This window comes from Sus scrofa, chromosome 11 (assembly GCF_054392235.1).
Source record: "Sus scrofa isolate SSC_HxYL_T2T_F1_AM1 chromosome 11, Sscrofa_HxYL_maternal_Yorkshire_Landrace_v2.0, whole genome shotgun sequence".
NCBI lineage: Eukaryota > Metazoa > Chordata > Mammalia > Artiodactyla > Suidae > Sus > Sus scrofa.
In genome coordinates, this window is record NC_139393.1 from 83,027,919 (window position 1) to 83,041,697 (window position 13,779).

The 13,779-nt window shown below is 44.8% G+C and overlaps 1 protein-coding gene across 6 annotated transcripts in view; it reads left to right on the forward strand.

The window, feature by feature from the left end:
• The window catches only part of MYO16 (myosin XVI), a 539,824-nt gene that overhangs the window by 59,865 nt on the left and 466,180 nt on the right, over window positions 1–13,779 (forward strand). The window contains exon 1 of one of the 6 annotated variants that reach the window (XM_084982292.1): window positions 11,745–11,932. The exons of 4 other annotated variants lie outside the window; for them this stretch is intronic. In XM_084982292.1, the coding sequence (XP_084838418.1) occupies window positions 11,869–11,932 (64 nt within the window). In that variant the 5' untranslated portion in view covers window positions 11,745–11,868. Of the gene's footprint in view, window positions 1–11,744; window positions 12,388–13,779 lie in introns of those variants that run through there. One more of the 6 variants, XM_084982295.1, reaches the window with a different exon arrangement.

The following is a 13,779-nucleotide window of genomic DNA, read 5'->3' on the forward strand; positions in this document are numbered from 1 at the left end:
TTGAATGTATAGTGTTTTCAGAGATCGCGTCCACGTCAGGCAATGACTGACCTGACTTTTGAGGAATGAATAGGGTTTGGCCAAATAAAGCATGTGTGTATGTGAGATGGGGTGGGGTGGGGGTTAGGGTGGAGGGCACTTCACACACAAGGAGGACAAACGTGCACGAGCAGCGCTGTGGTACCTAGAATGTTGCCCAGAAGTTCATGTATTGTTTTGGCAGGTGAAGAATGATGTGAAATATTACCTTCTTGGAGTTCCCGTTGTGGCTCGGCGGGTTATGGACCTGACGTTATCTCTGTGAGGATGTGGGTTCCACCTGTGGCCTTGCTCAGTGGGTTAAGGATCCAGATCCTGAGTGGCTGTGAGCTGTGGTGTGGGCCGCAGATACAGCTCAGATCCTGTGTCGCCCTGAGCTGTGGTGTGGGCCCTAAGCTGGAGCTCCGATTCAGCCTCTACTCCGGGAACTTCCATAGGCTGCAGATGCGGCCATTAAAAAAAAAAAAAGCCAAAAAACCTACCAACTCTCTTGCTCTCCAGAATTATCAGATCAACTACCCCAAGTGGGATCATGCATAGAAAATCATTTTAAAACACACTGAATTACTATATTACTATGATACTCAGCTTTAATGTTGAATTTTTAGATTCAGAAAATGTTTTAGGTCAAATTTATGAGTAGCTATTAGACTAGCAAAGAAGACATTCAAAGAGAAATAATACTTGAAGATGGCGTGGGGTGCATTTTGGAGATTACACTTTAAACAAAATGATAGGAGCCCCAGCGATTGTCTTGGTTCCATTCTTGCTTTTTCTTTCGTCCGCCTTTACTTTCCTGCTGTTTTTGATCAAAGGTCTGGGATGTGATGCAGGAGCTCCTTTGGGGAGCAGGTGCCTAGATCATCCTGAGGTTGGGAAGAGGACCACCGCACGTCGAGTTGACAGGGTTGATGGCTTTATTTGCTCGGAATTCCTGTGTTCAGGTGCAGAGAGTTCTAGAAGAGAGGCTGCTTAGAAAACGTCCCTGACACGTGACTCTACTCTTCTTTGGGGCTGCTAATGTTTTAGATGTTAGTACGTTGCCGATTTGAACCCCGTATTTCAATAAGTAAGCACAACGGACTTGAAATGTGATAATTCACGGACATAGTTTTGAAGTGTTAGATAGGTGGTGTGTTTTCTTTTTGTTCTTTTTTCACAGAGATTAATTTCATAGTCACTTGAAATGAAATTACGGCATATGTTCTGCCTTTACGTGCATAAATATGGAAGAGGATTTAATGAAATGAAAATGCATCTGTTGACGGTGTTAGGATGATAAATGATAACAATTTACTCATTTTTGGATTTTGTGTTCCGATGGAATTTTTCTAAATTGCACAGCTGATTCTGGCACAATGAAGAAAATTTAGAAAACAACGATAAGAAAAATGAAGGAATTAATGCCACTGTCAATATCACCAGGCGGACAGCGATAATTGCTGGCTTTTTGGTACCTATCCATCTAGTCTTTTACCTCATTTGATTTATGTATATTTATGTATGTATTTATTTATTTTTTAGGGCCGTACCTGCGGCATATGGAAGGGGTCAAATCAGAGCCGCATCTGTGACCTACACGACAGCTCAAGGCAACACCAGATCCTTAACCCACTGAGTGATGCTAGGGATTGAACCCGAATCCTCATGGTTATAAGTTGGGTTCGTCACCACTGAGCCATGATGGGAACTACACCTTTACAACAGTATAACTTTAAAAAATAATGTAGAAAAGTAAGCTGGGGAGTTCCCATTGTGGCTTACCAGATTCAGGACCTGCTATTGTCTCTGTGAGGATGAGAGTTCGATCCTTGGCCTCACTCAGTGGGTTAAAGGATCTGGCATTACCACAAGCTGTGGTGTAGGTTGCAGATGTGCTCACATCCTGGATCCTGTGTGGCTGTGGCTGTGGCATAGGCTGGCAGCTGCAGCTCCAATTGGACCTCTAGCCCCGGAACTTCCATATGCTGCAGGTACAGCTGTAAAAAAAAAAGGGGGGGGGAGAACAAAAAAGATGCTGAGTACTATTAAGACTACATTTGGAAGGCTGAAGCTCAGAAAGGTTAAGTAATTTACCTAAAGACACACAGCAAGTAGAGATCCGGATTATGCTGTCTGACTGTCACTTCTCTCCCTAGAAATAAACATAAAATTGCAAATGTTCTCTTCCAATAGAACAATTACTCTTTTTTTCAAGTAATAGCAATTACATAACTAATGAGTTAAGGTTCTGCCTTAGGGTCTCAGATATCAGGGAAATTCGATAAATTTATCTGAAGTTAGCAAGCGATGTTATATTAGGTTACCTGGGTTGCAGAATTTTATACATTTTGAGCTGAACAGCAAATTTTAGCAACATATTTAGGTTCCATGTCCTATAGATTAGGAACAGGCTTTTAATTAAGGTTTAGAAAGTGCCTTTCCCGAAGGAGTATGCAATGAGACCTGTATTTGCTCATTTTCAGTGCCACTGAGAACAATGGCTCACATGTAGTTTTTGTCCACCAGGAAACACCATACATATATAACCAATATTCTTGCTAAGATTCTCCTTGAGGTCAGACCTGTGGTTGCCGAGTGGGAGGGGAGGGAGTGGGATGCACTGGGAGCTTGGGGTTAGTAGATGCAAACCGTTGCATTTGGAGCAGATAAGCAATGAGGTCCTGCTGTACAGCACAGGGAACTGTATTCAATCACTTGTGACAGAACATGATAGAAGATAATATGAGAAAAAAATGTATATATGTATAACTGGGTCACTTTGCTGTACAGCAGACATTGACAGAACATTGTAAATCAAACGTAATACAATTTTTTTTAAAAAAGATTCTCCTTGAAAGTGGACCTCTCACAGCACTTAAATCTGTTTCTAAAACACCACGTTATAATAACCATATAATTAAATCTTGTTCTAAATACAGCTAAAGCCATAATATACTTGTGAGAAAAGATTAACATCTAAACTGTAAGTCGACCTTCTCAGAGAAAGACAAATACGTGAGAAAAGAGCCAGGACTTGAAGCATGCAAATTTTTTTTTTCAATTAACTATTTAAATAAATGCAAATGTACTACAGCGTAGCTGGAAAACAAAGAGAATATCTCAGGAAGGAGATGTTTATATTTTAAAAATGGCCCTCAGTGCCATCACTCAGGAATAACAACCTTCAAAATCCTTCTTCCGAGCTTATGTATTGTACACGCATATTAAGTTGACACGGTAAGGGTCATGCTTTTGATGGAATTTTGCGTGTGCTCTCCGCTTCTCGGCGTGTTAAATGCAACCTACTCAAAATTCCATGTCGTGAAAAGAACACTACCCGTGTGTTGCAATCGCCAGTTGCTGGTTGGGGAAAGGGACATTTTCCTCATTTGTACTTTGACAGATGTGGATCTTTTCCTGGCTGCACTGGTGGTGGGGCAGACATGCCTCATTGCTTGCCCAGCATTAAACAGAGGAGTTAGTCTGCAAAGTAGCATATATACGATAGGACTTGATCTGGGGTGTTCTTGTAGCAGGAGGAGTTTCTAAGTTTATTAGAAAGTTATAAAAAACAGTACAAAGCAGGATAGAATTCAGAGAGAAAAACTTACCTAAGAAAAGACAGAACAGGAGTTCCCGTCATGGCGCAGTGGGAACGAATCCGACCAGGAACCCTGAGGTTGCAGGTTCGATTCTTGGCCTCTCTCAGTGGGTTAAGGATCTGGCATTGCCATGGGCTGTGGTGTAGGTTGCAGACGTGGCTCGGATCTGGCATGGCTGTGGCTGTGGTGTAGGCCGGCAGCTGTAGCTTTGATTTGACCCCTAGCCTGGGAACCTTCATATGCCACAGGTGTGTGGCCCTGAAAAAAAAAAAGACCAGGGTCTCCCTTCCAAAAGAACAACCCCTTCCCCCCGAGTTAGACGTGTCTTTACAAGACCAAGTTCAAGAAGATCCTGGGCGAGGAAGGGAGTTTTACGGTCGTCATGGAGTATTTTTGTCAGTAGTTCCATGTCTCCTCTTCCAGACACGAAGCAGGTGTCCACTTTCTGGGCCTTTTGTGGTTGGTGGTACCAGCTGGAGCGGTTGGGCCGATGAGAGGAGACAGAAAGTGTCCTGTGTCTTGGGGTTTTCACGACAGCATCATGTAGCCTGTCCTTGCTCCTAAAATGATGCCGTCTGTGTGGGGTTTGTGAATACCGTTTTGGACCAGCGAGGGTCTAGAAGTGCCCCCTTCCACACTCAGCGGCGGAAAGGACCTGAGCAAGGGGTTGCCGGGCTAAGACGGTGAAGCCAGGTGTGGTGGTGGAGCAGGTTCAAACCTCCGTCACCACGCAGCTCAGGTTCGGGGGGCAGCCCCCGATGGTGGCTGTTGTCGCTGCCTGAATACACAGGACCGCTGCGCTCCAGGGCCCCGAGCTGGACCATGGGTTACGGACGCCACACGTTGACATCGTCCCCCTCCCTCTTCCTGGCGCCTGTGCTGCGTGACTTACTGTCATTCACCGGCCGGGTCTCTTTGGCTCCAGGTCCCGTTAGAGCTTTCTTTCTCACGTGTCACTATTCTTAGCTCGCCGTGCACTGGCTCCTGCCGTTTTCATTAACACCCTCTTAGTGTTCCTCTAGGTTGTTATATACCAGAGTTCCTCCAGCTCCTTACTTTTTACCATCTTGCCATGAAAACCATAAAATTTATTCTCTCATAAATCATTATCAACTCTTTGGCCAGTAATCACTGTCACAACAAAGCAAAGACGAAAATAGAAGTACCTTCAGTCCAGAAGTGAAAATAACACCCAATGTTACTCACTTAAGCTTTTTCAGAGTGGTTTCTAGAGCTCCAGGCTGACTACATATACTGAATACCTCATTCTTTCTTTTGTTTTTTCTTCTTCTTTTTTTTTTTTTCCTTTTTTACTCAGAAGTTGCCTTTATCCACTTAAAAAATGCAGAAGCCATTCCAAGTGCTTTCTGAAATCATGACTCTGGAAAATGAGGAACCGTTTGGAGGGAAGAGTCCAAACCCAGTTTTATGCTATAGTTTCTTTGATGGAGAAGTAGAGGCAGAACACCCCAGGCAAGACCTGAAAAGGGTGTTAAGAGATCATACACGCAGTCAGTTTAACTTCCCAAGCTCAAGTTTCTTCAGTTTAATTTTCTCATAGCACTTTTTTTCTTAACCCTGCACCTTTATTTCTAAATGTCCATAATGACTAGATACAGGAGTAACCATTTCATAACCCCTATTATGCCTATTTTAAGGAAATTGCCAAATACCTATAATTATATTGATGAGAGACTTTGAGGTTCTTGAACATTATCAAAAAGCCTGTTTTTAAAATAGCATATTTTTAGCAGAGACTCAAGTACCAGTATATTTTTCTCCAATTCTTGCTAAGAAAAATATATAAACGTTCTATTTAAAAATATGACATGGACTTCCCGGTGTGGTGCAGCAGAAACGAATCCAACTAGGAACCATGAGGTTGGGGGTTCAACCCCTGGCCTCGCTCAGTGGGTTAAGAATCTGGCGTTGCTTTGAGCTGTGGTGTAGGTCGCAGATGTGGCTCGGATCTGTCATTGCTGTGGCTGTGGTGTAGGCCGGCGGCTGCAGCTCCAATTAGACCACTGGCCTGGGAACCTCCATATGCCATGGGTGCGGCCCTCAAAAGACAAATAAATAAATAAATAAAAATTAAAAAATATGACACATTTTCACAAAGAACTATAAAATCTGAGTCTCAGGCAGTGGTTCTGAGCCCTTGGGCTGGAAATACCTGGGTTTTTGAAGACTTAGGAAAACCTGGTTTTATCTAGAGGGTCAGATTGCATTTCTTTTCTGTTTTTTTTTATTGTAATTAAAATATAGTTTATTTTCTTTGTTGTGCCAGCTTCTGCTGTACAGAGTGACCCAGTCATATGGATACACACATACACCTTCCTTTTCTTTTATTTTTTTCCATCGTGGTCTAACCTAGGAGATTGGATATAGTTCCCTGTGCTGTAAGTAGGACCTCATGGGTGACCCATTCTAAGTGGAAATAGTTTGCATCTACTAACCCCAGACTCACATCCATCCCCCCTCCCTCCCCCTCGCCCTTGGCAACTGCAAGTCTGGTCTCTATGTCTGTGAGGCTGTCTCTGTTTTGTAGACAGGTTCATTGGTGCCATATTTTAGATTCCACATATAAGTGATGTGATGTGGTTTTTGTCTTTCTCGTTGACTTATTTCACTTAGTATGACAGTCTCTGGGTCCATCCTTATTGTTGCAGATGGCATTATTTTGTCCCTTTTATGGCTGCGTAGTAGTCCGTCGTATACATGTGCCACATCTTCTTAATCCATTCATCCGTCGATGGACCTCTGGGTTGCTTCCGTGTCTTGACTACTGTGAACAATAATGCTGTGAACACAGGGGTGCATATATCTTTTTGAATGAAAGTTTTGCCCAAATATATGCCCAGGAGTAGGATTGCTGGAGCATGTAGTTGTTATATACTTGGTTTTCGGAGGAACCTCCAGACTGTTTTCCACAGTGGTTTTACCAACTTGCATTCCCACTAGCAGTGTAAGAGGGTTCTCTTTTCTTCACACCTAGAGGGTCGGATTTAATGAGTGCAATTGTGAGAGCTCTCCCGGTGATTCTAGTGAGTGATCAGTTTGGAGGGACACAGTTTTGGTAGGTCCCAGACTTTGGTGTGCATGTGTTTTGGCATGACTTCTGTCCTCGAGCAGCTATGTCAAAGCTATCACCGTGGTACCTGCGGAGGTGAGCTTATTTGGAAAGAGCATTTCTGCAGATGTAATTGGTTAAGACGAGGCCCTGCTGGAGTCGGGTGGGCTCTAGTCCAGTGACTGTGTCTTTATAAGAAGAGGGCGATTTGGACACAGACACAGAGAGAGGAAAATGCCACGTGAGAACACAGAGGCAGAGGGGACAGAAAGCGAGGGGGCCATGTAGGTGGGATGGGGTCGGGGTGCTGGCGCTACCCACCCAAGGACAGCAAGGACCACTGGCCACACCAGACACCAGAAGGAGCGAGGAGGCCCTTTCTCCTTTGGGGGCTTAGAGGCAGCGTGGCCCTGCGGACACCAAGAATTTGGAAGTCCAGCCTCCAACATGGCGAGTAGGAACTTGTGTTGTAAGCCACCCAGTGGGAACTGATGCAGTGCATTGTGGCCACTGGTTGAATTTATTAAAAATAAAGAGGTTCAGCCCCCACTGAGGTAACCCAAGTGCTTACACGGAGCCCTGAGCATGGGCCATGGGTTTCTGCACTTTTACTTGATTCTCTGCGCCTTGCAGTCCGTGGCCGGCAGTGTTGGAAGCTGTCCCAGTTTGTGAGTGGACCTCCTGAATCCAGGCTGCTTTTGAACAAGCCCCTGCGTGACTGGTGCCCCGCGCTGCGGCAGGAGAGGAAGAGGGAGCTACCCCAGGGCATGAGCTTGGCTGCTGTAGCCAAGAAACCTCATTTTCGAGATGAGTGAGACCTTCGGTCCTCGAGGAAATGGACTGAGTGGATAAGAACAGTATTTTTTTTTTTTTTCTAAACAGAAAGGAAGCCATTGTTGAAAACTGAGCTCAGTAGAAAATCTCGGTTCATTGGCTTTTGAAAAGTAGGTCCGGTCTAGACTTCAGGTTCGTAAATGGTTAAGTTTCCATCCTTCCCTTTGGAGCGCTGGGCTGTTTTTTTGTTTTTTTTTTTCCTTTCTCATTTTTAGCTTACAGTCAATGGTCTTTCACAGTCATTGGAAGGAAACATAACAACAACACCGATTTTGCGACTGATTTTTCCTGGCGATGCTGGGCAACGTCCTTGAGGGAGAAAAGAGCATTTGGACTTGCGTTTTCCTCTTGTCGAGCCCTCGTTTGTATGTCAACGGCTTTCTCTTTCTTCTTCCTTGTGCTTCGCCCTGTGTAAATGACCTACTTTGAAGTTTCAAATAAAAAGAAGTTAAATAGGCTTTTATTTGGCTCTTGATTCTGTCTTTTTCCAGCAAATTTGGAAAAGGTCCTGATTTTGAGTGCAACACGGCTGAGTGTGGAGAAGAAAAGAGAGAGCGTTTCCTGTCTTCTCGCTTTTTCTGGTCCACTCACGGCGATGCTTTTGGTGCTCAGGGAAAGCTACGGGCCTGCCAGTATTTGCACTCTATGAATAGAAGCATTGGCGTTAACATGTAAAAAAGAGACATAAAAGATGTTTACCCACTTTTTTTGAGACATATGATGACAAATCTTTAAGGGAGCACACCCTCTGTTGGGTGTGTGTGTGCGTGTGCGTGTGCGTGTGTTTGCACTCAGCTACTGCAGAGGAGGAAAACTCATGTTCCTTCCACCCCTTTGAATTGTTAGCTAAAATCCCGTGTAATGAAAGACAGCTACATGAGAAAAACAAACATAAGTTTGCTAACTGCATCCCTCGCGTATACACCAGGGGAAATGAACCCAAAGAAGTGGCTTCGAATTCAGGATTCAGTACCAACTTACCCAGCTGACCAAGGGAAGCAGGGGCATGGAGGCCTCAGGGGAGAGTAAGTGATTGTTAGGAAGGATGGAGGGGCCCTTGGAGGAGGAGCGGGGAGGTGGGGTGGTTCGTGGTGGCAGAGTTTGTCTGGGGTGGGGCCCACCTTCTCTGGTGGATGCAACTCCCAGGGCTGGAGGGTGAGGCGTGGTTTGTGAAAGTTGAGTTTCTTTGGGAGGATCTGTCTCGAGGCAGATCAGGAATGTTCAGAGAAAGCCTGTCCCTGCATCTCCTTTTTGCAAGTGCCTCTGGTTCAAAACAACCAGCCTAGCACAGTGGCGTATTTTGGGGTGGCGTGTCCCGAGCTCCGCAGCCATCTTTTGGGGTGGCACGTCCTGGTACCCTTCCCTCCCCACATCCTCTCTGCTTTCGCTACTTTGTTACCAGCGTGCGGTCGTTTTCAGTTCTCAGCGGGATTTGATGGCAAAAAGTTGTGTTTTCACTAAGAAACAAAGTATGTCACTGTTGAAATAGGAGACCTTTATGTAATTATTTATTTATCCGAATTCGTGAGTCATCGTACTGTTTTCCACGGGAAATAATAACTCTAGTTTCTTCAGAATAAAATAGCCCCTCTCTCCGCTGAGTTATGCTTAAACTGAAGTAGTCTGGTGCTGCCTCTACTGCCAGTTCTCTGAGCATGGATGGACGACCACGTCTTTACTTTGGAACACAGGGAAATTCACACCCATGCGTCAATGTCATCTAACAGGGAGTTTTTACTTCTGAAACCTATGAGTAAATGAAGTGTGTGAAGTGGGGGCGCCTTCAATGCTTAAGAAAAGGCTGACAGCTCACAATGGGGGGGACATTTGTTAGCCCTGATTTAGTATAAACAGAACACATATGAGAGTTAAGTTAACTTAGTCAAGGAATTGTTCTAGAGGAATATTGAAGATCAGAATGTCACGTGCAACACCGGATGACCTAAGCGGTGTGACGGGGGAGGAAGGCATCCTGGAGTTGTGTTAACCCCACAGATCGGAGAGCCCTGGTAGAGTCCGAGGCTAAGGTACCTGGGGGCAGAGCTAGAGGGACGGGCACGCACTGCTCTTGAGAATGCAGAGTGTCCTTGTCCAAGACACCGCTGATGACAGGAAGGTAGCTGTCACCTGTTCTTTACAACCTGAAGCCTGGCAGAGAAAGAGTTTTCTCGTGTCTGTGTCAGTGAGGGATGCAAATTGCGGTTTACCTTGTGGCATATTTTGACCTGTGACCCTGGGGAAGTGTTTATCTAGGACACAGGACATGTGTGGGCTGGACTCGCCAGTGAGGGATTTGGTAACTGCAGCCCCCGCTTTCCTTCCTCAGACCCCACCTGTGGCTCCACAAAGCCCATCCTCCCCAACATCAGGGGCATCGCTCCCTCTCCAACCTGGGATGGAGTCACACTTAGAATATTACTGCCGGGAGCATCCGTGGGCTCCCACTCACCAGCTCCCAGGCACCTGGTAGCAAAGCCAGGCCTCCTGGCCAGCAGAAGGACCATACCCCACACCCGCCACAGCCTCTGAGGAGAGCAAAGGCGCCCCCAACATCCAGGAGCTGCCCAGCACCTGCCACTAGCCTTCAGTGTTCTTTGGATTGTAAACGCTTTGCCAGACATCAACACCAAACACTCTGTGTCTATGGTGGATCAAGACAGAAGCAAGGTCCCCCCATTATCCTGTGTTGAAGAGAGACAAAATCATGAAGTTTCTTCACGCCATAGAAATTAGCAGACACCCCCATTCCGTACTGGTCAATGTGGGTGGCATTGCTTCTTGATCAATTACAGCTGGAGTCTTATCCCAGGCTTCCTTCCTAAGGGATCGGATTTACTGAGAACAATCAGAATGAACCCAAGGTCCCAACATCTTCTGATCCAGAGAAAAGCCCTGGTTCCCGGAAGCTGCTCCAAAACTCCCCCGTCCTAGAATGAGTCCCTTCTCTACTGAGACACCCACCATCCCCCAAGGTCTGCCTTCTCCCTACGTGTGGTGAGTGCCACCCATGCTTGCTCCACTTGAGGAGTGTCCCTGGGGGTCCGGGCTGGAGATCATTGCCTCTCTCTCCCCACCTCTACCCATGCTTGCTTCCCTCACCCTCTGGCTCGTTAAGCCACTGCTCGAATCCCAGCTGGTTTGTTCTGTTGCCGGCCACACTCCCACGTAGCCAGGTGGTTCCAGGTGACCAGAGCCCTCCCATCGTGCAACAGATGTGTTGGAACCATACTGGATGATTGGCTCGGACTTACAGATCCTAGAATTCCGCATTACCTGCCCCCACTCCCCATGGAATACTTGGGTACCCATCGCTTTCGGAAGCTCTGGGATGCAGTGCTTGGGGACCTCGCTGAAGGCAGCGTGGTTAATTCTCTTAGGCTCCACCCGCTCTGGGTTGCTGAGCAAATGCTGGGTCCTGTACCATGACCTGCCTGAGATATGACAGGTGTGAACTCCCGGAAACATCCAAGCCTGGGCTGGATGGGATCCTTGTGCTGAGAAGGAAGGTGGACCCATTAGTAGAGGTTGTCCTTCTAAATCAAAATCTCTGTGACGTTGAGGAAAAGGAATCGTTTCTTGCTTCTTTGTGATCACTTATGAATTCCTTTTGCTGAAAAGTAAGCCAGGGTGATGTCTAGAGTGTATGTAGCAAAAAATAATTATTCCTTTCCAGACTTTGAACTCTGAAATATGTTCAATCTGTATATTTATGAGTATCTTGATGGTGTGAACAATTCTGAAATAAAAATGTCAAATTTTGACTTCTCTGAAGAATTCATCCTTCCTGTGCATGTCCTTGCGCCTTTTTCATCAACTCTCATTGTGTTTTACATAGATATTTATTTCTTTCAATGACCCGTCCCAGAAGTTTGGGGAGTCAGGTTGGAAAACTATAGTACACGATGCCTTTATTAATTTTGTCTGGTTTTTCATAGCCATTTCATAGGTTTATTTAATTCCTTCTGCAAAACTGAATGGATTAATGGAATCAGGTCAAATCTCCCCAGCCTGACATGCCTAGAAAAAAGTCTGGACCTGACTCAGAGCTTGCGCTTAGGAGGTTTTTTTTTTAAAGCTTCTTCAAATACAGTTTGGAGTATCACACAAGGCTTTGCTCCCAAGTGATTAAAATGGTCACTGTAGTTAAGGTGGTGCCATTCTTTTGGTGGAAGGCTCTTCCAGTCTCTAATAAGCACAGTGCCCCCCACAGATGCTCCAGGCTTTGGGCTCACTAATCACTGTGCTGTCACAGCCCTTCTCCACCTGCTGGGGAGTGTTTTGACAAAGAACGAGGACTTGGCCCTGGGCAGCCTCTGATCCCTCCAGTAAATAAAGCTGCTGATGGCCACACCTCCTTTTCCCTCCCCAAGCCCCTCTGGTTCGTGCTGCAGGACACGGCTTACTGGTAAACCTTTAACTTTATTTATTGTGTTGATTTTGATGTTCTCCACGCTGGCTTCTTTGAGTGTTTCTGGAGAGACAAAATTGTGCCCAAGTCTGGGTCCATTACAAATTCAAGTCTTTAATATTTTTTCTTACCTTAAGCAGTCTAAAGTCTTTTCTTCTTGTTAATCAAAGATCTGTGCTATAGTCACAAACCAATAGTGGCCACCTGCTGCGGGGCTGAATTTGGGGCTGTCTTTAGGTCAACCTGAGCTTCTTTGTTTTCCAGAACGACTTTAAAAAGAAAAGTCAGGCTTTGACTTACTGGAGTCGCTCCCATCAGCTGCCTGGCGGGGGGCGGGGGCTGTCTCAGACACCGTGTGGGGACAGATCGGCTTTGGAGACTAAGTAAATGCAGAAGAGAGATTTGCAAAGGTTGTGTTTGCCTTCTGGTCCCAGCCTCTCCTCCACAGTGTGGTAAGTGGGTCAGCTCTGCTTCACTCTTCCTTTCAGGAAAGGAGGGAAAACTCATGCAGAATTAACCCTGCATTTTCCACAAGCTAATTTTAAGTCCCTTATTTTAACGTCAGAATGTGGATAGTTCACTGCCAAACATTACGTGTTTGCTCTTTGGGTTTTTGTTTCTGTTTTGGCTTTTGCTTTTTTAATGGTTCGATTCAGCACAGTTTAATGTAATTCTTTTCTTGAACATTTTGGCTCTACTCAAAACTAAAACTAATAACTGAATTCTGAAAGTCTTCTTGCCAAGGTCATATATTTTAAAAAAGGAAATATTGGTAAAATTCTGAAAGACCAAGCAGGAAAGATGGTGATTTTCTCAGTTAAAAGTGTTTTAGCAAATCCTTATGTGTAACCCAAGATTGAAGGTTGTAGTGGAAAATCATTACTTTTCTTCTTGGAAAGCAAATACACATATATTTTTAATGCCTCTATAATGTATGTAGTGCAATTTAACAATGCACCCATTTTTTGGTTTGTTTTCACAAAACATGGTGTATTTTTGTTGGATTCTAGTACCTAGATTGTCTGAATTTTTCAACCTTGACAATGACTTTAAAAAAAGTAATAGCCTCCATTTATTAATGCTTCCTATACGCCAGGCTCTGCTAGTCCTTTATATGCATCATCTCATTACATACTCACAGCAAACTCATGAGTTAGGCATTTTTTTTACTCCCTTAGTGATATACTTGTGTCGGAGTGGTTCATACCATGGTTACAATGAACTGAATGAAACCGAAGGGTTCATAATAAAACCTGTCATCTCTTGCCCCATAGGTTTGTTGTTCACCTAGTTTTGTCCTCCAGAGACAACCATATTTAGTTGTTTTCGGTTTTTTAGGGCTTTGCCTCCAGATTCCTGACAATGTACTGATACTACAATGGTTTTATGTAGACCTTGCATATTTTAATTCTATTTTGTGGAAGTGTAGTTGATTTACAGTGTTGTGTTCAGTTACACACACACACACACACACACACACATACACACACACACACACACACATAAACTTTCATATTCTTTTCCATTACGGCTTATCACAGAATATTGAATACACAGTGGGACCTTATTGTTTACCTATTCTGTATATATAATAGTTTGCATCCGCTAGTCCCAACCTCCCGATCCATCTTGCCCCACCCTCTCCCCCTTGGCAACCACAAGTCTGTTCTCTATGTCTGTGAGTCTGTTTGTTTTGTAAATAAGTTCATTTGGATCATATTTTAAATTCCTCCTGTAAGTGATATCATGTATTTATCTTTCTCTGACCGACTTACTTTACTTAGTGTGAGACTCTCTAGGTCCACCCATGTTGCTGCGGATGGCATTATCTTTTTTTATGGCTG